This window comes from Vipera berus (genome assembly GCF_964194415.1).
Source record: "Vipera berus genome assembly, chromosome: 2".
NCBI lineage: Eukaryota > Metazoa > Chordata > Lepidosauria > Squamata > Viperidae > Vipera > Vipera berus.
In genome coordinates, this window is record NC_138203.1 from 272,703,484 (window position 1) to 272,728,754 (window position 25,271).

At 42.7% G+C, this 25,271-nt stretch overlaps 2 protein-coding genes across 2 annotated transcripts; both read right to left on the reverse strand.

Annotated features, from left to right (window-relative positions):
• Positions 1 to 1,846: 1,846 nt before the first annotated feature.
• Positions 1,847 to 4,995, reverse strand: LOC308664473 (uncharacterized protein). The gene is made up of 3 exons (XM_081321715.1): positions 4,809 to 4,995; positions 3,866 to 3,992; positions 1,847 to 3,634 (listed from the first exon to the last, which is right to left on the reverse strand). The coding sequence occupies exons 1-3, from the start codon at positions 4,980 to 4,982 to the stop codon at positions 2,088 to 2,090; spliced, it is 1,848 nt and encodes a 615-aa protein (XP_081177841.1). The 5' UTR covers positions 4,983 to 4,995; the 3' UTR covers positions 1,847 to 2,087.
• Positions 4,996 to 10,894: 5,899 nt separating this feature from the next.
• On the reverse strand, positions 10,895 to 24,761 carry LOC308661810 (zinc finger protein 263-like). The gene is made up of 4 exons (XM_081317000.1): positions 24,265 to 24,761; positions 17,836 to 17,940; positions 16,833 to 16,959; positions 10,895 to 15,953 (listed from the first exon to the last, which is right to left on the reverse strand). The coding sequence occupies exons 1-4, from the start codon at positions 24,577 to 24,579 to the stop codon at positions 14,857 to 14,859; spliced, it is 1,644 nt and encodes a 547-aa protein (XP_081173126.1). The 5' UTR covers positions 24,580 to 24,761; the 3' UTR covers positions 10,895 to 14,856.
• Between the last annotated feature and the right edge of the window lie 510 nt (positions 24,762 to 25,271).

The window sequence follows — 25,271 nt, forward strand, 5'->3', positions numbered from 1 at the left end:
TAAGGGGGGGGAGCTGCCAGTACCTCTGCGATGAGGCAAAGCTGATGGGGGATTGGGGATCTGACCAATGTGCCCTGATAGCCAATGGTATTTATTTTATTTTTATTTTATTTTAATTCCATTTATATCCCGCCCTTCTCCGAAGACTCAGGGCAGCTTACAAGCTTAGCAGTAGCCTTCATTCTATGTATATGCCTGCTTATTAGGGCTTTCACACACCGCCCCCCAAGCGGCATTATTACAAAGTCAGCTTAATCGCCCCCAACAATCTGGGTCCTCATTTTACCTACCTCGGAAGGATGGAAAGCTGAGTCAACCTTGAGCCTGGTGGGATGCGAACCTGAACTAATTGCAGGTATACCAGTACCTTACCACTGCCCAGCTTGTTTCACGGAACACGTACCTCTGTGAGCGGGCGGGGTATGTGCTTGTCATGCTTCTGTCAGAGCCTGAATCTGCTAAGGAAAATGAGCTGGAACAGGAGCCTATGGAGCTCGAGGGAGAGGTGTCTGTGGCTTCAGAGGGACGTGGGGAAGAACAGGCCAAGACAGGCCAGAGCCTTTCAGGATTGGGACAGGATGAACATGACAGAGCTCCCACCTCCTTCTGATCCTAGAGCATGAAGTGGAGAGAAGGAGGAAACAACGCAGGCAGGCTCACCTACTAAGGAGGAGAGCATCCCACCCCTCTCCACAAGGCACACCTGGAGACTGAGACTTGAGGAGATGCTGTGGGGAGGGGCATTTGTCAGGAACAAACGCTGATTTCTTGGAGTTTTGTGTGCTGTTGCTGATCTTGGAAAGAACTCTCTGATCTCTTGCTCTGTGTTGTGATTTCTGCTTGGAAACCCTGAAACTCGGACCATTGGGCTGGCTGACAAATTAGATTTGGTGTTCAAAGACCTCGGATTGAATTTTGGCTTCTCTTCTGAAACTGCTCACAGAAGCTTGTATTTCCACAGACTCATTAGATTTTGGATGTATGTATCTTTCCTTGTTATCTATGTGGCCTTGAGTAAATTACTCTTCTAATCTGTGTGTTCATTGAAACCTGAAGGAGTTAACAACTTGTGAAACTACTTGCAGCCAGAGGCTGCTGAAGGTATGTGTGATGACCCAGGGCACAGCACAGAGGCAATACAGTCAGCTGGCAATTCAAACAGCCCTTTAATTGCTCCTAATTTTCCCCAAATGCTCCCACATTTCTGGCCATCCTCCAACAGAAGACACACAACACTTCAGCCGACTCTGGCTGCAAGTACTTGCACATACAGTCTGATTAGAAGAGGAATGTACTCAAGGCCACAGAGATAACAAGGAATGACACATACATCATAAACCTAAGGAGTCTGTGTGAATACAAGCTTGCCTGAGCACTTTCAAAAGAGAAGCCAAAATACAGCCCGAGGACTTTAAACATTCAAGCAACATTGTCAGTCAGTCCAATAGTCAGTTTCCAGGTTTCCAAACAGAAATCACAGAACAAGAGATCAGCAACAACACACAAAACTCCAAGGAATCAGTATTTGTTCCTGACAAATGCCCTTCTCCACAGCATTTCCTTTTATCTCAGTCTCCAGGTGTGCCTTGTGGAGAGGGGCCGGACAGTCTCCTCCAGAGTAGTTGAGCCTCAAGAAGAAAGGCATCAGTAAGGTCACTGATCCAACATCAGCAATTTCCAAATTCTAGTGCTTGTCCTGTTTCTTTTGTGCAGCTACATGGATGGTAAACAAGATTCCATACAAACCAGGTTGTTGCACATTCCATGAATTAGTTAGCTCTCTGCCATGTCTGGATCGTAGGATGAAAATTAAGTTGATTGCTGAGAATAAAGCTCATTCCATGGATTTCATTTATTTTTCCTGTGTGGATCATTTTAGGAGAATTAAGCACACTCAGTGATGGTGGTTCCACTTCTCAGATACTTCCAATTTTATCCTGTGTGGATGCCACTGTGACAACCAAAGGTGCTGCAATGATTAAAAATATATTTGCACTTGGTGCTCAGCACTTTAGGACAAAAACCTTGCAGAAGTCGGGCACTTTAGACAAAAGACCTGATAGACTCCTGTGGTTCATGACAATTTTTTATTTTTGAGTAAAGTTCTTTCCACAATCCATGAAATTGTATGCTCTCTCTCCAGTGTGCATCCTTTTATGAAGTTTAAGATATCCTTTTCGGGCAAAGATATTTCCACATTCCATGCATTTATATGATTGCTCCCCAATGTGAACCTTCTGGTGGTGATTAAGTGTATTCTTGCTAATGAAGCTCTTTCCACATTCTGTGCATTTATATGGTCTCTCCCCAGAGTGCATATTTTCGTGACGATTAAGATTTCCACTCCTGGTAAAGGTCATTCCACATTTCATGCATTTATATGGTCTCTCCCCAGTATGGATCCTTTCATGAAGATTAAGATGTCCTTTCTGGATAAAGGTCTTTCCACATTCCATGCATTTATATGAACTCTCTCCAGTGTGCATCCTTTTATGAAGATTAAGATATCCTTTTCGGGTAAAGGTCTTTCCACACTCCATGCATTTATATGATTGCTCCCTAGTGTGAATTTTCTGGTGCTGATTAAGTCTATTCTTGCTAATGAAGCTTATTCCACATTCTATGCATTTATATGGTCTCTCCCCAGAGTGCATCCTTTCATGACGATTAAGATTTCCATTCCTGGTAAAGGTCATTCCACATTTCATGCATTTATATGGTCTTTCCCCAGTATGGATCCTTTCATGAAGATTAAGTTTTCCTTTCTGTATAAAGGTCATTCCACATTTCATGCATTTATGTGGTCTCTCCATGGTGTGAATTTTTTGGTGGCGATTAAGTTTATTGTTGCAAATGAAACGTTTTCCACATTCTGTGCATTTATATGGTCTCTCCCCAGTATGGATCTTTTGATGAAGACTAAAATGTCCTTTCTGGATAAAGGTCTTTCCACATTTCATGCATTTATATGAACTATCTCCAGTGTGCATCTTTTTATGAAGATTAAGACATCCTTTTCGGGTAAAGGTCTTTCCACATTCCATGCATTTATATGGTCTCTTCCCGGAGTGCACCATTTCGTGACGTTTAAGATTTCCATTCCTAGTAAAGGTCATTCCACATTCCGTGCATTTATATGGTCTCTCCCCAGTGTGGATTTTTTGGTGGCGATTAAAATTACCTTTGCTATAGAAAGACTTTCCACACTGCATGCACAATTTCCTCTTTTTGCTCAGACTGGAATCCCCCCCCGAATTTACAGAGGTATGTGATCTGTCTTTCTTATACAGGTTCTTTGGTGAAGTTGGAGTGAAGGAGTTATTCTCCATAGTGTCTAGAGGCTTGTAGTTTTTCTCTAGTCTGGTTTCTGCCATATTTATGTTATTCAAATTCATCTTTTCGCTTTTTCTATATTTTCCTTTTCTCATTTCCCTCTGAACTTGCTGAGATAGGAAGCCACAAATACCAACAGGAAGAGAAGTGGATGACTTCTCCACTCCATTTTCTGGCTCATTTCTCATTAGCCTTTTGGTGTCACTTTGATGGCCTAGGGTTAGTACTTCTAATTCATTCTTCTCTATATGGAGTAGATTTAATCTTCCTGGCTTGTCGTTCTCATTCACAAATACTTCATCTGTTTCGGGAAAAAGAAAATATTTTGATTAGAATTTAGAAGCTTAAAGAGGCATGTCTTCCCCCACTCTCTTTGTTCCAGGTTTGGTACAATCCAGTTGTCTAGCCAGGATGTGATATCTGCAAATTGTTATCTAAGAGTCTCTGATTGTACAGAAAGATTTTTTTCAGCCAAATTTATGATGAGTATTTTTGCCACAGCCTTATAGAGAGATGAACATCCTGGCCTTACCCAGAGCAGCCATATTCCCCGCAACCTCCTGCATGACTTTTCTGCAGAAGGCCTTCTGGGTAGAATCTAGCAGCCTCCACTCCTCATCCGTGAAGTTCACAGTCACCTCCTTAAAGGCATCAGAGCTCTAGAAAGAGAAAAAAGCAGACAATCCCAGGAAACAGTTGAAAGTTTTCTCTCTTACAGAAAACGCACATTCGCAAGAGAGCAAATGGACATTTTCTTTCATGACAGATTCATGTTTTCATTTCCACACAGGCCTTGGGGCTGGGAAGCTGCAGCTGCACAAATCATGGCTTAGTTGCTTCCAGGTTGTAGACTGCCACATTAGCACCCTTGGGGAGCTTCCCAGTGGCCTGGAATAACTGAACAAATAGGTTTTCGGCAGAAAATCCCCTAGACTTACTCACTGACCAAATTCCTGAGAAAACAGGACATAGTCACTAGGAACTTCTTTCCTAATCTATTTCAAAATATTGGTAACATCATTAAAATCCGAAGTCACTTGACCACAGTATTATTGTTGCATTCACTTAATGTTAACTTATTGGCTTGTCCTTCATGTGGTCTACTTTTGCTAGTATACTTACAGTCACTTTACAAGGGAGATGGGTAGCAAAAATATTTAACAAAATAAAGAAACACCAGTTCTGAAGTATGTTTGATCCCATTGTTATTGTTTCAATTCATGGGTTTCATTTCTAACTCGTTTAAGCATAATTTTGAATAGTATTATGGAGGGCTAAACTCTTTGTACAAATAAATTACATTGCTCATACAAAGTTCCTCCCTGTTGTCTCGTTTACATCTCCAGAACAATTTTGAAAGCCAAATGTGGGTGGACATTTTATTCAAATACACACACTCAGCATCTGGTATTAAACACAGCTCATGAATGGATGGAGCTGGAACGCTACTGTTTGCAGAAGAAACCTACACTTACCTGGCAAGGTGGCCAGAGGTGGGGCCTCCAGAAAAAAAACTCCTGAATAGAGCTGGATCTATCTCCTCCACCCCAAAACTCTGCTGAAATCTCCTCTGTGAGCAGCTCCTGCATGTGAAGAACAGCTTGATTCATAATCCATTTCCAGAGGACTATATCCAAGTTAGTTCGCATTCCTTACACTTCCCTACTTGTACTTCTCAAACACAATTCAGACAGAATTCAGGGACTTCGCATGTGACTTATATTTCTGAGTAAATTATGAATGAAGGGGAGTTATTTTTTATTTTAATTCCATTTATATCCCGCCCTTCTCCGAAGACTCAGGGCGGCTTACAAGCTTAGCGGTAGCCTTCATTCTATGTATATGCCTGCTTATTAGGGCTTTCACACACACACCCCAAGCGGCATTATTACAAAGTCAGCTTAATTGCCCCCAACAATCTGGGTCCTCATTTTACCTACCTCGGAAGGATAGAACAGTTAGAATAGCAGGGTGTGTTTTCATGTACATAAACTATAAGGGTGTGTTAATTAGCTTAATTCTGTTACTATTGTGGTATTATAGGGCTTATTAAATGTGGCTCTGTCAGAGGCCATTCACATAATCCAGTTGTATCCCCTTATCTAGATTCAGATAACAGATCACAACATTATTATGACATATGTGGATAACATCCCAAAGGATGTTAAGGAAGGTTAATTAAGGAAACAAGAAGAAATTAGTTCTCCAAATAGGGAGAATTTCAGAAAAGGCTACAGAGTCATATTTTTAATCCCTTTGTCGTCTTGCAGAAGTGAATAAATTCCTGATCTTCCCCCTCCCCACCTCCTATGGAGCTCCCAGGATGAAGCCTCCCCCCCCCCCCGTCCTCCTCACCTGTCCCTTTCCCGGCTCTTCCCGCTGGGCTTGGCTGAGGAGGAAGCCTTCGGCCAGGGCCACCGCCTGCGAACAGCTCTCGGCTCCGCACTCCCTCACCCAGCTCGCCATCTCCGCGGGCAGCAGGGCCAGCAGCTGCTCCAGCACCACCAGGTCCAGCATCTCCCCTTTGCTGCTCCTCTCCGGCCGCAGCCACTGGCGGCACAGGCGGTGCAGGCGGCTGCAAAGCTCCCGGGGCGTCTCGGCCTCCTGGCGGCAGCCGTCGAGACCGCGGAAGCGCCGGCGGTGGATCTCTCGGCTGAGGGTGGCCTCCATCCCTTGGGATCCTTTCAGGTCTCCTGCTCGAGGGCAGCCAAAAGAAGCCCGAGGCAATCCAAAATGTCCCCCAGCCCCTCCGCAGCCCCTTCTCCGATTTGCAGGAGGGAAGAAATGGCTCTCCGCTCACTCACTCTTTACCCGCCTGAGGAGAGCAACGGCAAATCTTTCCCGCCAATTTCCTGGGGCTCCTGACCTCAAATGACAGAACAAGGAGCCAAAACGATAGATTTGTGCTTCCTAGAGTGGACCTGGTAGGAAGAGAATGAAAGGGGATCTTCCCTTTCCGGCCTCCCACAATATCTACTCCGGTGCTCTTTTTCGGAGGGGGGCGGGGTTCGCTGAAAGGAGTCGCTCTCCTTGGCCTCTGGGTCCAGCGCAGGACGGACGGATCGGGGCTGAACGTCGGAAGGCGCCTGGTAGCCCCTTTTCCCACTGACCCCTTTCCTTGCAAAACGAGAGCTTCGTGAGTGCAGCCGCCTCCGTCAGATGCAGAGAGTGACGCAGGATGGAAATCGGGGAGGGCGACGGGAGGGGAAGGCAAGTTAGATCCGCGGCTGCGAACGAGGGGAAGCCTCGCCCTGGAGGATGTCAGGATGGCTGGAGCAGAGAGCTTCCTCTCCTCTATGCTCCCTTCTTGGAGGGGAGATTTCTCCCGCTGGTTCGCTTGCCGCGTTGCTAGGGCAGAAGTGAGCCTAGAGGACCGAGGGTTTCGGTTTTATGTTTTTGTTATTTCAGAGGTATTGTAATTTTGTTGCTATATATATCAGTATTGTTATTTCAATTTTTAAGCCACCCAGAATCCCCTGGTGGTTAGACAGGTGGAATATAAATTTAATTCATAATAAAGGAGTAATAAGTTATAATCATCTTATTGGAGAGTGACTTGTGAGCATTCTTTATACACTGTAAATCATACTTTATTTGAAATGTTTCTAATCATTGTGTATAAGAAAACCTTTGGGAAATGAATTTTTTTTCAAGCTTCAAAATCTTTCTCAGAATATGTCACCATAAATTAACTCTGCTTAGTTACCTTTTTCGTTCCATAACATGCTTCTTGTGTCAAAATCCACAAAGTATTTTTAGACACAGCCTTGATTTATATCTGTTCCACACTCTCAAAATGGAACATCTAAGATAATGATTTTTAAAATGTGAATTAACTGTCACTTTCCCATACCATAGATAGCCTCCACACCCATTGCCAAGCAGCACTTTTGCTGTCTAGGAGTTGACTGAAAAAAGTCAGGTTGGATTTTGGGGTGGACCTTTTTCAGCCCATCCCAAGGAAACAGCCAGCACACTGTGGCCTGAGTCTTTCCTTACAGGCTTCCTCATTCCCTTCCAGGGAAGCCTGCAGAGAAATTGTAAATATTGATCACGTGATTGCAAGGCATTTGGCAACACGTGGAAAAGTTAACTAGAGATACCTAAAGTATATTCAAACTATAATTTGATAATGTATTTTACTGTAAAATTTGGCTTTCTGGTGTACTGCTACTCAGTACATACAAAAATCTTGGGGGGGGAAGGACTTTTCATCTGTTCAGTTCCTAATATTAAACACATTTTCAAATATACCTCATGGTTCCGATAGATGAGACCAAACTAATCAGAACTCCGAGGCTAGAAGTTTCCTCAAAGAACATGTTTATTGGCTACATAACATCGGCAGGGTCAAAAGTGAAACCAAATCTGAGGTTCCTTCCCAAGAGACACACTATTGCAAAGTTAAGCTTCCCACCTGAGTGCTGTGTAACCAGCTACGTTCCCCAATATAATACTTTGGTGGTTTTTCTAACCAAATGATCGCACCCACCTGAAAGAAATGAACTTGGTTCCCATGGGACAGTGAAATGGTTAGACTGGTAGAAATCCTAACCCTAACCCTCCCGTTCTTGTGCCAACCTAGAACGAGCAAAATGGCTGCAGCCAGGTTTGTTATACAGTTGACAACATAAGCTAAGCTCTCACCAGTCCACCAAAACATATATGTGTTTTATTTAATAATTTCTTTTGTAATCCTTTGTCCATTCTTTGCACTGATTTGCAGTCTAAATATCATTGCTTCCTTCTTGCCAAAAATAGTTGTCTAGGAGAAAAATAACTTCCTAATACCCTGTTTGGTTAACAGGTTCTGTTCATGAAAAAGAGCATTCATTTCTGGTTATTAAGTACACATTATAAATATCTACTAAACTGTGACTCCAAAGCTATTTGCAGAGAAAAGAAAACCTCGATTCTTGACCACTGTGGAAAATCAGACTTGCAGAAAGAACTTATCAAGAAAAAAAGTAAATACCTTTCAAGAGGAGACATACGAGATGCTGCAACTAATTCAAACAACCATGACTTCAAACCACAAAGAAATCCAAAATAACTTTGAAAACATAAACCAATTCATCTCCAATTTAACTTTACAACAACAACAAAAATCCCAGGAAATAACAGAAAGAGCAGATAAAAACGATAATACAAATTCGACAATAGAGACTCAAAGATGGAACTTAACACAAGAGGTATGATTTAACCCAAGTGGGGAAAAATTTACAAGAAATATTGGTTTTGGAAAAGACAACTAAGACAAATTTGAGGATAAGAAAAAAGACTGGTCAAACTGGATTGCAGGTATGTCAGGAACACAACTAGAACTAGAAAGACAAAAAATGATAGATACAGAGACAAAGATTTTCAACAAACATGAAAGAGCAAATGCCTCTTACAAAAATATTGTACTTATTTTTTATATCTACAGTGACACCCAGAAAAATATGGAAAGACTCCGATTCAGCAGAATATATTGATTAAAGATATTGGGCAAAAGGCCAAAGTGAAAATTAAGAAAATAGGTGGGACTTATCAGAGGGAATATTTAAAAAAGAAACACCTGTTTGAATATGGTTAAAGTAATAGATTTTGGATATGAATTTTACATTAAGAGGGAGGAGTCCCTCAAATAATATAGTACTCTCTCTTCTTTTTTCTTATCTCATTTCTTGATGTGAGTAATATGAGTTAGAATGGCTTATATATAAGGACATATTTTAGATATTTAAATGTTGATTGATTTTAAGAAAATTGCAATGGATGGGAAAAAATGTTTTCAATAAGTTAAAAGACCAGGTGACTAGATTTATTAAATTGAGTATTTAAAGATTAAATATATTCTTAATTATGGTACAAAAGAATGGAAAATTTTTGGAAATATTTATTAGCTTAGGGGAAACATGGACTTTCAGTAGTATACTATCTTTTTATCCCTCTTTACTTTTCTTTTTTTTTAGTCTTATTTATTCCTTAAGGTAAAAATTATGGGATGGTTTACATGAGAAAAAATGGAATCAAATATTTAAACGTAATTAACTTTGAGAAAATCATAACCAGTAAGAATGTCTTGAATATTGTGGGAAAAACAAACGTAAACAAGAACTGTAAATGGGATATATGATGAGGCAACCAGAATGACTAGATAGAAAAATTATATTGAGGTGATTATTATTTGCGGAAATATTAGAAAAAAATTATACTCAATTGTTATCTAACAAAACAATAAGAATTGTATTAAGATTGGTAAAAGAACATTATGGGAAGAAGAGGACATCACGTGAAGCTGTTATGTGGATTATAGATCATAGAAACCAATTGTTAGCAAATGTTTTTTTTAATATAAACCCAGACAACAGTTTACCGAATATTAAGGTGACCATGTTAAAAAATTAATCATATATTATATGGGAAGGGCGATTGTTGGGTGCTGACGTTATTCTGAATCCAAGCCATTGTACATTAATTAATCTCTTGATAAGACCTCTATGGTCGAGATAAGCAGATTTCGTTAACATTAACAGCTCTCTTCAGATAGTTTGAACTCGTGGAAACACCCTTTATCATATAGAAATACCTTTATTGCATGTAGATTAAGATGACGTTTGTACAGCATTTCCAAGGTATCTCCAAGGTCAGAAAATGGTAATATTCCGAGCGTCTGTATGAGTCTGCTATTGTCACATGTTAGCTGGATAATGGAGGATGGGATTCTCTCCAGAGACAAAGGAGGAGGAAGTCCATCCCAGAAAGGGGAGGGAAGAGGAAATACATCATAGGGTAGGAGGGTCTGACTGCCCACATTGTAATTTCTCCAAAACAGCCACGTGGTAGCAGCACACTCCCCATCTGGTATTACATAATACCACCATATAAACCATATAACGGTAGTTATACAAATGCAAATACACGTTTGTGGTTTGCTTGTTGTTATAAAACACCTGAGATATAAGTAATAAACCTAAGATAGACATAAAAACCTGGGAAATATAAAATAAACATTCATACATATGAGGCATAAAACCTGAAAGATATAAAAATCAACATATATATATTTATATATTTTTTATATTTTTTAGCATTTGTATACCGCCCTTTCCCTGAGGACTCAGGGCGGTTTACAGGGAATTAAAAATCAAAGCATACAAAAGTTAAAACCAGTTAAAAAGCATTAAATTCACCCTGTACACTAAAAACCCCAGTTAAAATTTTCTCCTCAGCCTGGGCCCGAGAGCTCAAAGAGCCAGGTCTTCAGGCCCCGGCGGAATGATCGGAGGTCGGGGGCAGTCCTCAGCTCCACCGGCAGCTGGTTCCAGAGGGCAGGCGCTCCCACTGAGAAGGCCCTATCCCTGGGTGTCACCCGCCAGCAATCTCTCACCGGCGGAACCCTGAGCAGACCCTCCCTGTGGGAGCGCACTGGGCGAAGGGCGTTTGATGCCGGCAGCAGGTGTTCCCTCAGATATCCCGGACCCAGGCCATGTAGGGCTTTATAGGTAATAACCAGCACCTTAAATTTCACCCGGAGGGCAACCGGAAGCCAATGCAGCTCGCGGAGTAGAGGTGTTACATGGGAGTATCGGGAAACCCCCATTACAACTCGCGCGGCCGCATTCTGCACCAGTTGAAGCCTCCGAGTGGTCTTCAAGGGCAGCCCCATGTAGACAGCGTTACAGTAGTCCAAACGGGAGGTCACAAGCGCATGAGTGACATGATATATATAACACATGAACCCTGAGAGTTATAAGAAATAACATGCATACATATAGGACATAAAACTTGAGATATTAAAATAAACATGCATACATATTGCAATAATAAAAACTGCCATTTCAGGCTGAGGTTTTGCTTGTTGTGTTCAAGACCTGAAAGATATATATATATAAAAACCATGCATATATATTGCAATAATAACAATTGCCTTTTCAGGCCTCAATTGTCTGGATCAAGTTGAAGGCACTTTTCTTCTTGAAGTCAGGATTCAACAAGGAAAGCAACGAGTTCAGTCTTCAAGGGCAAAAGCAGGACAAGTTCTGCGATGGTCTGATGAAAGATTTTGGTGCCCTTCGATTCTTGAGGTCGTTGGTCCTTAAACAGAACAAGGTCTCTAACTTGAGGATAGGGTAAAGGTGAAACTGGAGCGTGACTTTGTTGCTCCCTGCCATGCTGCTCCCCGCCATAATTTGAAGCAGGGTTGGATACAGGTGGTTGCTGTGGATTGCCTGGAAGTGGATCAGGATGCGTAGCTGTATTGTGTTTGTCGCTATCACATTCTGTGCACTTGACAAAGGCTTTACAATTTTTAGCAAAATGACCATATGAAGCACAGCACCTGTAGCATATTCCAAGTTTTGAGGAACCTCTTTCTGCTCTTGTATAGTCATTGCTCTAAGCTGATGACATTTTCTAAGAGGGTGAGGCAGTTTGTGAATAGGACACTGATGGTTGGGATCTTCCATCCCCACCACCTGAATCGCTCCATTTAGGAGGAGATGGTACAGTATGTGAGTTGCCACCACCTGAATCACTCCATTGAGATGATACAGGAGGTGAGATGTCTGTCTTTCTTGTAGACACAGCTCCACGTGAGTCTTTGTGTTGAGCTGCTGTGTTAACGTACCTTGGTGATGGAGCAGGAACACTGGATTCAGGGTAGTTGAAGCTGGGGTCATTGTTCGTCTAGGCATGGTGGCTTATGAACCTGCAAAAATATGAGAATGGGGGAAAGGAAAAGAGTAGATCGAGTTCCTCTCTGATGTTGAAGTTGAGATCAGCAATAGCAGCTTTGAAGGTTGCTTTCCAGGATCTGTAGGTCTCTGGACAGTCATTAAACTTTGAGAGGCTAGAGTTGAGAAGCTCTTGTTGAATCATGTACCTGGCATGGTCAGAACGGTCTAACTACTCACTCCTTGATGCCAAAGAAACTTGTTGGGCCCCTTGGGTGTGGAGGTTCTCTGGTGAATAAGGATGAGGTGCACCAGGATAGTGATGTTGCACAAGCGTTCAGCTGTGGTGTAGTCTCTAAAATTTGTGCTGGTTGTCGATTCAATCGTTGATCATTACTGGAAGTTATGTCGTCGTTGGCAAGAGGTAGTGCAGTTTGAAGTGTTGACGCACCTGCTTCTGGGTGTTGAAGAGGTGCTGGCCTTGGTAGGCTTGGGGCTTCTGTGCTGTCTGTAGGAAGCACAGCTGACGCACCTGTGCTATGTTGTTGAAGAGGTGTAGGCCCTTGCAGTTCTGTGGTCTCTGAGTGGTGAGTGGAAAGTGCAGAGGATGCACTTGTGTTGTGGTGCTGAAGGAGTACAGGCCTTTGCAGTTCTGGGGTCTCTGTGGTGTTTGTAGGCAGTGTGGAAGATGGCTCTGCATCGTTGCAAACATTATGCTTTAACACGTATTGACTGGTGCGTTCCATCAGATCTTCCACTGCTATTGGAATGGAACACTCCACATCGGTGTTTTCCTTCGCTGCCTGTTCATGGACCTTCAGTTTTGCCAGGGCAGCTGCTCGTTCCTTTTCTATTTGCAGAATTTTCATTTGGGCTTCCTCCTTTGCTTGACGGGCTTCCTCCTTTGCTTGACTGACTTTTCTCTGGGCTTCTATTTCAGCTTTCTTCCTGACAAAGGAGTGCATACCGGCATCTCGGGTGAACCATTTTTGTCCATCATAGTCTCTTCCATTGTTTGTTTGTAAAAAGAAAGGCATATAAGAGTTTCTAATAAGGTTTATTGTATTTTCAATGAGAATGAATAGTTTGAATAATATCATCTGAAAGGAGTCAATTAATTACTACATTAGAAGAAAGAGAGGGAGAGAAGAGAGAGAGAGAGAGAGAGAGAGAGAGAGAGAGAGAGAGAGAGAGAGAGAGAGAGAGAGAGAGAAAGAGAGAGAGAGAAGGAGAAGGAATTCTGGCCACTCCCTGAAACACTGCAGCTTCTTACACCCCTGAGGAGGCTGGGAGGTTGAAGTAGGCTTGAATTTCTTTCTCTATGAATTATTTCAGAGTGGAAAGAAACATTTGCCTAAAGAAGAAATAAATCATCCCATAACTAAAGTCACTGATCTCCCCTCAGCAATTTTAATATTCAGTTGCTTATAGCTTTTCTCCTCTGTGACCACTTGGATGGTAGATAATATTTCAGTTCAAACCAGATGTTTTTTTCACTTTCCATGCTTTAATAAACTTCTTGCAATGTCTAGATGGTTGGATGAATAAGTTGACTGTTGCAAATAAAGCTCAATGTGTGGATTCATCTGCTGTACAGGAAGTTCTCAACTTAGAACAGTTTGTTTAGTGACCTTTCAAAGTTACAACAGCACTGAAAAAAGTTACTTATGACAATTTCCACGCTTAAACAACCATTGCAACTTCCTGATCATCGTGTGATCAACATTCAGATGCTGGGCAACTGGTTTATATCCATGACTGTTGCTGTGTCCCAAGATCATGTGATCCCTTTTGTGATGTTGTGACAAGCAAAGACAATGAGGAATCCAGATTAATTTAACCAGATTACTAATTTATCAACTGCAGTTATTCACAAATGAGGGAAGAAGGGTCATAAAATGGGGCAAAATTCACTTAACAAGAGAAATTTTTGGCTCAATTGTGGTTGTAAATCGAGGACTACCTATAGTCATTAAAGGCTTTTCCCCTCCATACTCAATATATTTGTGGACCAGTTCCCCTGTGGATGCTTTGGTGGCCAGTATCGCCTCTCCTCAGAATGGCTCTACCCTCCATGAATTTATATGCTCTTTCTGAGAATTAAGTTGTGTTTTCCAAGTAAAGCTATTTCCACACTCTGTGCATCAATGTGGTCTATTCCCAGTGTGGATCCTTTCATGACAGTTAAGATGAGCTTTCCCAGTATAGCTTTTTCCAGTCATGCACTTATATGGTCGCTTCCCATTGTGAGTCCTTTGGTGCCAATTAAGATGACTGTTGCTAATGAAACTCTTGCACATTCCATACATTTGTGTGGTCTCCCCCTGGTGTGAATCTTTTGGTGGCGATTAAGTTTATTGTTGCTAATGAACCTCTTTCCATATTACATGCACTTATAAGGTCTCCCCCCTGTGTGGATTCTTTCGTGATGATTAAGTTTTTCTTTCTGAATAAAGCTCTTTTCACATTCCATACATTTGTATGGTCGCTCCCCGGTTGTTGTGATTCAGGGTCAGCCTGTGGGTTCGGCATTTGGGTCGGACGATTCAGAGGAGGAGGAGGGGGGTGTTGGAGAGGTTGCTGAGGGTGTTGGAGACCTTGCTGATGAGAGCCCTCAGCCAGGCCCCTCCCACCTGGTTACGACGCAGACCCAGCTGTGTGAGCCTGACAGCGTGGATGAAGATGACCCACAGCTGGCCCTGTTCAAGGACGCCCGACGCAGGAGGCAGTCAATCAGGAGTAAACAGAGGAAGGCAATGGGGCACCTCGGAAGGAGGCAGAGAAGCCACGCCCTGAACTGTTTCAAAGGGGAATGCGTGGGAGGGCTGGTTTGCTGAAGGCAACCGTTTGAATAGCTCCCGTTTCATGGTTCGTGTCTTGTTCTGTTTGCTTTTGTATCCATAAATTTGGCAAGCTTAGTTCCAGCCTCTTGCCTTCTTGTAAAAGGGGTTGTCCCTGCCTTTTCTGCAGGGCCAGTAGTAGGCTGGTACAGAACACCGGTGTGGTTCCTTTGGTGGCAAATATGATTACTGTTGCTAATGAAACTCTTTCCACATTTTGTGCATTTATACGGTCTGTCTATAGTGTGGATCCATTGGTGACGATTAAGATCTCCTTTCTGGGTAAAGGTCTTTCCACATTCTATGCATTTATACGGTCTCTCCTGAGTATGAATTCTTTGATGAAGATTAAGATGTCCTTCCTGGATAAAGGTCATTCCACATTTCATGCATTTATACGATCTCTCCCCTGTGTGGATCTTTTGGTGGAGATTAAGACGTCCTTTCCTGGTAAAGGTCTTTCCACATTCCATACATGTATAAGGTCGCGCCCCGGTGTGATTCCTTTGGTGACAAATACGATTACTGTTGCTAATGAAATCCTTGCCATATTCCGTGCATTTATAAGGTCTGTCCCCAGTGTGGATCCTTTTGTGACGATTAAGAGCTCCTTTCTGGTTAAAGGTTTTTCCACATTCCATGCATTTATATGGTCTCTCCCCTGTGTGGATCCTTTGGTGGCAAATAAGATGACTGTTATTATTGAAACTCTTTCCACACTGCATGCAGACTTTCCTCTTTCTGCTCAGATTGGAATCCCCCCCAGTTTTTACAGATGCATTTGGTTTCTTTGGTGAAGTAGAAGTGAAGGAGTTATTCTCCATATTGTCTAGAGACATACAGTGGTTTTTTAGTGTGGTTTCTGCCATAGTTACGTAATTCAAATTCATGTTTTCTTTCTTTCTATATTTTCCTTTTCTCATTTCTTTCTGATCCTCCTGGGATAGGAAGCCACGAATACCAAGAGCAGTAGATGACTTTTCTCCTCCATCTTCTGGCTGTTTTCTCTTTAGTCTTTTGGTGTCCCTCTGATGGCCAAGGCTTACTTTTACTTCATTCTTCTCTATTTCAAGTAGATTTAACCTTGCCTCCTTGTCATTCTCATTCATAGACACATCATCTGCATGTTAGAAAATAAAATCTTATGAGTTCAACAACAGGAAATAAGGACCAGGTATGATAAAAGGATACAGCTGCAACACTGACTTATTCCTGGGAAGCTTAATCTTCTTCGTGAGAAGATTAGTATCCATATTTAGCAGTACGATATGACTCAAAGAAAACATGATCAATGAAAATCTGGCATTACATCCATAGCAAAGCAGAATGTTGAACTTAGTCTTCCAGCATCTACAACAGGGGTGTCAAACTGGCGGCCCACGTGCCGGATGCGTCATGCTGAAACCGTGCCCACCCCATTGCTAGCATTGGAAAAAAGTTGCCATACGTAGCGACATCATGTGCCATTGCAAGTTTGACACCCCTGATCTACAACTTGCATAAAGGTTTCATTTTGCCACTTTGCCCAGGGCCATTAACTTTGCTTGCAAAAAGTTGCAAAAGGTTATTACATGACACTGTGACCGTCGTAAGTATGAATCAGTTGCCAAGCATCCGAATGTAAATCACATGAACCTGGGGATGCTGCAACAGTCATAGATGTGAAAATTGATCATAAATCACTTTTTCAGTGCTGTTGTAACTTCAAACAGTTACTAAGCGAATAGTTGTAAGTAGAGGACTACCTGTATTTTATCACTTTTTTCCCTTTTTGGGGGGGGGTCATCAGGTTTTTTACATCTTCCTAGGTGACTGGTGGATATTACATTATCCTAAAACTAGTACAATGGGTGAAAAGATTGAAAAGCCCTGATCTAGGAGTCGTTGGTGTCGATCAGTCAATCTATTCAGTCACTTTCACGCAATATCTAGGTCTAGGACATTTCTCAATTCTATGGTGAATATTTCTGCCATAGCCTCATAGAGAATTGAACCTTACCCAGAGCATCCTTATTCCTAGAAAACTCCTGCATCACTTCTCTGCACAAGGCCTTCTGGCCAGAATCTAGCAGCCTCCACTCCTCATCCGTGAAGTCCACAGTCACCTCCGTAAAGGAATCAGAGCTCTAGAAAGAGAAAAAAGCAGACGATCCCAGGAAACGTCGAAAATTTTCTCTTACTGCACACAACAGAAAGCACACATTTGCAAGAGCCAAATAGATTTTTTTCTTTCAGGACACATAGTCCGAGGTGCTGGAAAGCTGCAGCTGAACAAATCACAGCTTAGCTTCTTCCAGGTTGTAGAAGATAAAACAGCCACCGTTGGGGAGCTTCCCAGTGGCCTAGAGTAATTCAGCAAGTAGTTTTTGGCAGAAAATCCCCTAAATCTACCTGCCTCGCTGACAAAATTCCTGAGTAAACAGGACATAGCCACTAGGAACTTCTTTCCTAACCTATTTTAAATTTTTGGTAATATCCTTGAAATCTCAAGTCACTTGAACAAGAGTTTTATTCTTACAGCCACTTAGTGTTAACTTACTTGTTTATCCTTCATGTGCTATATTTTTCTTGGTATACTTAACACATTACAAGACGGATGGCATAAATATTTAATAAAATAAAAAAACACTTCTCAGGTATGTTTAATCCCACTGTTATTGTATCAATTCATGGGTTTCTTATCTAACTATTGTAGGCACTCTTCTTAATATTCAGAAATATTAAACTCTTTCTACAATTAAATTACATTTCTAATAGAAAGTTCTTTGCCTGTGAATTGTCTCGTTTGCATCTCCAAAACAATCCTGAAAGCCAAATGTGGGTGGATGCTGTGTTGAAGTGCACATAGACTCAGCTTTTGGTATTAAATCAGGGGTAGGCAACCTTGGCTCTTTTATGACTCATGGACTTCAACTCCCAGAATTACCTACCCCTGGTTTAAACACAGCTCCTGAATGGATGAAGCTGGAACGCTACTGTTCTGAGAAGAAACCTGCACTTACCTGACAAGGTGGACAGAGTTGGATCCTCCAGAAAAACAGCTCCTGAATAGAGCGGAATCGATCTCTGCCCTGGAGCTCTGCTGAAATCTCCTCTGTGAATGGCTCCTGCATCACAAGAAAAGCCTGATTCATGATCCACTTTCAGAAGACCATATCCATGTTAGTTTGCATTCCTTACCTTTTCCTTCCCTATCTGTTCTTCCCCAACCCAATTCAGAGACACTTCAGGGACTCTGCATGTGACTTATATTTCTGAATAAATGATGAACATAGGGCAGTTAAAACAGCAGGCTGTATTTTCATGTACATAAACTGTAAGGGTGTGTTAATTGGTTCATTTCTCTAACTATTGTGGTATTATAGGGCTTATTAAATGTGGCTGTATATCAGAGGCCATTCACATAATCCAGTTGCTTCCCCTTATCTAGATTCAGCAGCAGATCATACCAATTATTATTTTTTTAGAAAATTTTATTAAATATACATTTAAAAACAAAAGTGGACATGATTCAACTTCCCTGGCTACAACACTACTATTAGTATTACCTTATGTTACAGAAAGAAAAAACAAAAACTTAAAATACATTCTATGACAGGACAGAGTATAACAAACTGTACATATAACATCTGTAATTTTTTTGGTAAACTTTCAGTCGCCAGCGTTATATTTACATCTTTCAGTTGTGTCCTGATATAGGTACTAATAAGAAGTCCTTACGTTATCACTTACGTTATCAACTAATCAAACAATAGTCATCTCAGCGATCCTCCTTATCTCTAACCAATCATACAAATTTTGCCAAATTTCATAATACTCTGTTTCAGTCTTATTTTTAATCTCTAGAGTTAACCTGTCCATTTCGGCGCAGGATAAAATTTTATCTATTATTTCTTCTTCAGTGGGTGTTTCCTTTCTTTTCCATTTTTGGGCATATGCCAATCTTGCTGTGGTTAAAATATGCAATAATAAATAGAAAGATGCTTTGCTGAGTTTATCATTAATAATCTCTAATAAGGAGGTTTCTGGTTTTAAATCAATTTTTGTAGTAATATTTCTTCCAACCAATTTTTTATCCGCTACCAAAAAATTTCCGCTTTTGAACATTCCCACCACATATGATAGTCCCTGGAAGCCTTCTGCATTTCCAGCACGTTGTTGAGATTTTTTTATCTATTTTTGCTAACCTTGTAGGGGGAAGGTGCCATCTATAAAACATCTTGTACAGATTCTCTTTATAGGTGGCGGCTAGCGTTAACCTCCTATTTCTATCCCATAGTGATTGCCAATTATCTAGGTCAATACTTTAACCAAAATTTTTACTCCAGGTTAACATTGTTTCTTTTACCTGTTCTTCTAACAAATCCTGTTCTAATAGATATTGACATATCTTTTTTATCATTTGGTCTTCTGTTCCTAGAAGGATTTTATCTAATTGTGTATGCTCTAATTTTATCCCTGGTTCTTTTTTGTCTTTTTCTGTATCATGACTATATTTGTAAGTATGCCCACCATTCCAACTTTATACCATCTTCTAATACCGTATTTTCCGGCGTATAAGACGACTTTTTAACCCATGAAAATCACCTCAAAAGTTGGGGGGTCGTCTTATACGCCCAGTCGTCTTATACGCCGGAAAATCAGTGGGTGGCATCTGGCGGGAGCCGGCAGGGCAGTCCTGCGCACGCGCGCACTCCCCGGCTGCTCCTTAGCAGCCAGGGAGTGCGCGCGTGTGCAGGACTGCCCTGCCGGCTCCCGCCCGACGCTCTTCCCTCTTGAGGCAGCATCGCTCCCCGGCTCCTAAGGAGTCCTCGGGGATGCTGCCTCAAGAGGGAAGAGCGTCGGACGGGAGCCGGCAGGGAAGTCCTGCACGCTTTCATAAGGCGCGTTCCTTTCCAGCGGGCCCGTCGGACGGAGGTGGGATGCAGCTGCTTGGAGGAGGGTAGAGTAATCTGTTCGCTGCTTTCTCAGGCTTCCCTTCGGGGGATGCGTTGGAAGTCCCTGGCCTTGCCACCTGTGGGACCGCTCTGGAGGAGTGAAGGTGCAGGAAGCAGGTGGGAGGGGGGGCGGTTTCTTGCAGCTCCTGGCGAAATAGCCCCCTCTGATCTGGAGTGCGTTTGTTTGCTTTCTTTAAGGACAGAGCCAATACCGAGGTTTTCTAAAAAAAATTTGCAGGGAGCGTCACCTGGCTCTCGAGTTAGTGCTTTCCCCACTGGCGAAATACCGCAGGCGCCGCGCTGGCCAATCCTTACCACTCCCCCGTCGGTGAGGAATGAGTTGTGCCTGGAGTTTGCAGTTTCATCGTGCACTGGCAAAAGGGCGGGATCTAAGTTTGGTTTGACCGGGGCTTTGCCGCTGTTTCGCTTTTTTCTAGCACGGACGGACCGGCCGCTTCTACTTTTTCCCCTCTCTCATCCTCCCCCTGCTGCCTCAAGAGGGAAGAGCCGGCTCCCGTCCGACGCTCTTCCCTCTTGAGGCAGCATCGCTCCCCGGCTCCTAAGGAGTCCTCGGGGATGCTGCCTCAAGAGGGAAGAGCGTCGGACGGGAGCCGGCAGGGAAGTCCTGCTCTCGTCCGATGCTGTGCTTCCGCCGGGCGGTGCTGGCCGAGACGAGCCAGCAGGCAGCCGCCGTGAGCGCGGCGCTGAGGGGCAGCGGCAGGACGGCCAGCAGCAGCAGCAGCCGCCGGCTCAGCAACAGGTCCGAGCGCAGGAGCCGCACCGCCAGGCTGCCCAGGAAAAGCAGCCACACCGAGAGGCTGCACGCCCAGTCCAGCTCCATGAGGGGCAGGGCGGGAAGCCGGCCGGGAAGAGGGACCGGGAGCTCGGGCTGAGCACGCCTTGGCCGACGGTGAGAGGGAAGTGGCACATGAAAAAGAGGCTGCAGGCGGAGCTGCCCCGCCCTGCGCCGAATGGGAGAAGTTCAAGGCCTGGGGGGGAAGCAGGAAGGGCGCCGGCCGTGGCGGGGTGGCGGCTGCCCTCCGGCGCTGCCTGCTGCCCGGGAAACTCTGCACCTCGGGGGCCGGCAGAAGCGCGGGAGAAGCAGGAGGGCCGGCGGGGCCAGTCGGGCCTTCGCCTCCTCTGCGACGGACAGGGAGGGCAGGGCATGTAAGTATTTTCCGGCGTATAAGACAAAAAACCTTGAAAAACTTCTTAAAAGTAGGGGGTCGTCTTATACGCCGGAAAATACAGTAGTCTTTTTCTTGTTTTCAGGTCTCCATTTTCATCTAAGAGATCTTTATATGTAAGTACACTTCCTAAATTTATGAATTTGGGGTGCATGGAAATCTCTAATATGGATAGCCAATTGGGGATTTCTATATAATTTTTTTAATTTTTATCCACACGTCTAATAGTGCCTGTCTAATGATTCTGAAAGTACTGATGAGCCTTATATTTTCCGTTCCACATTATAGCGTGCCACCCAATTTGCATGTCATGGCCTTCTAATGCTAGTAGTCTTCTGTTCCTTAAGTGTATCCAATCCTTTATCCATATCGCTATTGCTTCTTGATAATATTTTTCCCAACTTGGGAGGCCGAGCCCTCCTCTTTCCTTTGCATCCTGTAATAATTTTAATTCTCAGTTTTCTACCTTGCCAGATAAATTTGGATATAATTTTGTTTAAATTTTCAAAAAAAAATCCTTACCTAATTTAATTGGTACACATTGGAATAAAAAGAGTAATTTGGGAAGTACTGTATATTCATCTTGATTGTTGCTATTCTCCCCATAAAGGAGAGCTGCAAGTTTTTCCATCTGTCTAGGTCTGCTCTAATTTGGTCTATTAATTTGTCATAATTTTCTCTTTTGAGTGTAATACATCTTGCCGACAGTTGGATCCCTGAGTACCTTACTCTTTTGGATGTCTGGATATTAATTTTTTCTACTAGCTCAGTTTCTTGTGAATTGGACATATTTTTAACTAACATTTTAGTGTTTTCTTTATTGATCTTCAATCCCGCAACATCTCCATAATTTTCCACCACCTGTAATAATCTTGTTCCAGATTCTAAGGGGTCTTCGTCTGCATAAGCCTGTAATTTAAATGTCTCTTTTCTAATTTCTAATCCTTTAATTTTTTTATTTATTTATTTAAATCCCATTTATATCCCGCCCTTCTCCGAAGACTCAGGGCAGCTTACAATCTAAAGCACAACTCAATGTGCTTAGCAATAGCCTTCATCCTATGTATATGCCTGCTTATTAGGGCTTTCCCCCCCCCCAGCGGCATTATTACAAAGTCAGCTTATTGCCCCCAACAATCTGGGTCCTCAGCTTATCTTAATCAGCTTATCTTTTCAGATTATTCTTGTGAGTGCTTCTAAAGAAAGAATGAATAATAGAGGAGATAATGGACAGCCTTGTCTCATACCTTTTTGTATTTGAATGCTATTTGTTCTCCGTTTATGATTACTTTTGCCTCTTGTTTGGAATAGATTGCTTTAAACATTCCCCCCCCCCCCGAATTCCATGTTTAGTTGAGTCAACATAAAATTCCATTTGATGTTATCAAACGCTTTCTGAGCATCAACAAAAATCAATGCCACTTGTTTTTTGCTGTATAATTCATAATATTCTGTCTAGTATGATCCTGATATTATGTCTAATTTGTCTTTTAGGCAAGAAGCCGTTTTGGTCAGCATGGATAAATTCAGCTATTTTTTTAATCTTTCTGCCATTACAGTCGTAAAAATCTTGTAATCTGTGTTCAGTAAAGAAATGGGCCTATAGTTTTTAATGCAGGTCAAGAGTTTTCTTTAGGAATTAGTGAGATGATTGCTTCTTTCCAGGAGTTTGGGATTTTTACTGTGTAGTACCTCATTAAATAAATCCAATAGTGTCGGGACCAAAAGTTCTTGGAGGTTTTTATATACATCGGACAGTAATCTATCAGGGCCAGGTGTTTTATTACTTTTTTGTTTTTTAATGGCTTCTATAATTTCCTGGACTGTTATATCTTTATTTAATATATTTGCCCTGTAAACCGCCCTGAGTCCTTCAGGAATAGGGCGGCATAGAAAACTAATTAAATAAATAAATAATAAATATTTTGAAATTCTTCCGTAACCTTCGGTAAGTCTGCTTTCATAAGATATTGTGATATTCTTTCCTCAGTGATCATTTCATCTTTATAAAGATTTTTATAGAATTCATACGTCACCCATTTTTCCCTTCATTTTGATGTACTATCTGCCCTGCTTGATTACATAATTTACTAATCCATCTATTATCTTTTTGTTTTTTCAATCTATAGGCCAACCATCTCCCAGGTTTATTTGCCTGTTCAAAAAAATTTTGTCTAATGCTTTTTATTTTTTGTGCCATTTCTCCCTTTTCTATAATAATTTATAATTTATGCTTATTTAAATCTAGCTGTTGTTTTAGGTCTCTATATTGTGGGTTTTTTGTAGTTCTAATTCTAATTTTTCGTGTTCTTCGTCTAAACTTTTTCGATATTGCCTTTTCTTTTTATATTCATTGGCCATGTACGCAATTGCAGTTCCTCTCATAACTGCCTTGGCCGTATCCCATAAATTTTGAGTGCTAGTCTCCTCTTTCTTATTTGTCTGTAAGAATGTCCGCATTTGTTCCTCCATCTTGCTTAAATTCTGTTTGGTTTAGGATTGCTTTTTTTAGAGTCCACCTCCTTGTTGTTGTCTTCTGTTCTTTTCCATTTAATTATAATGGGATTATGGTCTGCCCGAGTATTAATGTCTATTACTATGTCATCTATATCTGAACTGAAGTCTTTCATTGTCCAGACCATATCAATTCTGGACCATGATCGATGCTGCCCTGAACAGTATGTAAATTGCTTTTCATTCAAATTTCTCTCCCTCCAACTATCTTGAATATTTAATTCTTCCACCATTTTAAAAAAAGTACCTGGTAATATTCTTCTGGTTTGTTTCCTTATTTCCTCACTCTTATAATCTAATTCTCTGTCTATAATTGCATTAAAATTGCCAATTATACAAATGTTCTCATATTCCATATCAGCAATAACCTTATGCAGTTTCTTATAAAATTGTCTTTGTTTCTCATTGGGGGCATAAATTCCTACCAGGGCGACCTTTTTTTTATTCAGGGAAATTTCAATAATCAGTATTCTACCTTCCTCATCTCAATAGATTTGACTTGCTGAGATTCTTTCTTTAACATATATCACAGTTCCTCTTTTCTTCTGCTGTGAAAGCGATACAAATTTGATTCCTAACTTAGGGTAGTTTAGTAGATCCTGATCTTGAGTCTTTATGTGTTTCTTGTAGAATTGTTATATCTATGTTTTTCTTGCTGAGCTTATTCAAAATTATATTTCTCTTAGCCGGGGAGTTTAGTCCATTTACATTTAATGATAATACTGTTAATATTTCTAAACCTAAACCCACCCCCAATGGAGCTCCAAGGATGAAGCCCCCCCGTCCTCCTCACCTGCCCCTTTCCCGGCTCTTCCCGCTGGGCTTGGCTGAGGAGGAAGCCTTCGGCCAGGGCCACCGCCTGCGAACAGCTCTCGGCTCCGCACTCCCTCACCCAGCTCGCCATCTCCGCGGGCAGCAGGGCCAGCAGCTGCTCCAGCACCACCAGGTCCAGCATCTCCCCTTTGCTGCTCCTCTCCGGCCGCAGCCACTGGCGGCACAGGCGGTGCAGGCGGCTGCAAAGCTCCCGGGGCGTCTCGGCCTCCTGGCTGCAGCCGTCGAGACCGCGGAAGCGCCGGCGGTGGATCTCTGGGCTGAGGGCGGCCTCCATCCTTGGGGATCCCTTCGGGTCTCCTGCTCGAGGGCAGCCAAAAGAAGCCCGAGGCAGTCCGAAATGCCAACCGGCCCCTCCAAAACCTCTTCTCCGGTTTGCAGGAGGGAAGAAATGGCTCTCCGCTCACTCGGACCTTCCGCGCCTGAGGAGAGAAACAGCAAATCCTTTCCGCCACTTTCCTGCTCGATCCTGGGCTCACGTGCCTAAAGGAGGAGCCAGAACGATAGATATGTGCTTCCTAGACGGGACCTGATAGGAAGAAGAATGAAAGGAGACCTTCCTTTTCCGACCTCCCGTAATATCTATTTCGCTGCTCTTCTTCCGAGGGGGCGGGGCTCGCTGAAAGGCGGGCAGCGGAAGCGGAGGCTGGGGCGGCGGTGATTGCAAAGGGCAGGGAAGAACCGATGATCTCGGCGTCGCCCCTCTTCATCGGCCCCTTTCACCCTGCCCGGGTCCTGCGCCCTGCATGGAAGTCGGGGAGCCTCCGCTGAAAGTTGGGGCTCTGCTTGGCCTCTGGGTCCAGCGCAGGACGGACGGATCGGGGGCTGAACGTCGTAAGGCGCCTGGTAGCCCCTTTTCCAACTGACCCCTTTCCTTGCAAAACGAGAGCTTCGTGAGTGAAGCCGCCTCCGTCAGATGCAGAGACTGACGCGGGATGGAAATCGGGGAAGGCGACGGGAGGGAAAGGC

Bases quoted from the DNA above. Each gene is read 5' to 3' on its own strand.
- LOC308661810 (XM_081317000.1), bottom strand. From the start codon at position 24,579: ATGGAGGCCGCCCTCAGCCCAGAGATCCACCGCCGGCGCTTCCGCGGT. The intron at 17,941-24,264 runs GTGAGGAGGACG...CTTGTGATGCAG, and splicing joins AAGAGCCGGGAAAGGGGCAG to GAGCCATTCACAGAGGAGAT. The intron at 16,960-17,835 runs GTAAGTGCAGGT...TTCTCTTTCTAG, and splicing joins AACTCTGTCCACCTTGTCAG to AGCTCTGATTCCTTTACGGA.
- LOC308664473 (XM_081321715.1), bottom strand. From the start codon at position 4,982: ATGCGAACTAACTTGGATATAGTCCTCTGGAAATGGATTATGAATCAA. The intron at 3,993-4,808 runs GTAAGTGTAGGT...TTCTCTTTCTAG, and splicing joins ACCTCTGGCCACCTTGCCAG to AGCTCTGATGCCTTTAAGGA. The intron at 3,635-3,865 runs GTAAGGCCAGGA...TTCCCGAAACAG, and splicing joins GGGGAATATGGCTGCTCTGG to ATGAAGTATTTGTGAATGAG.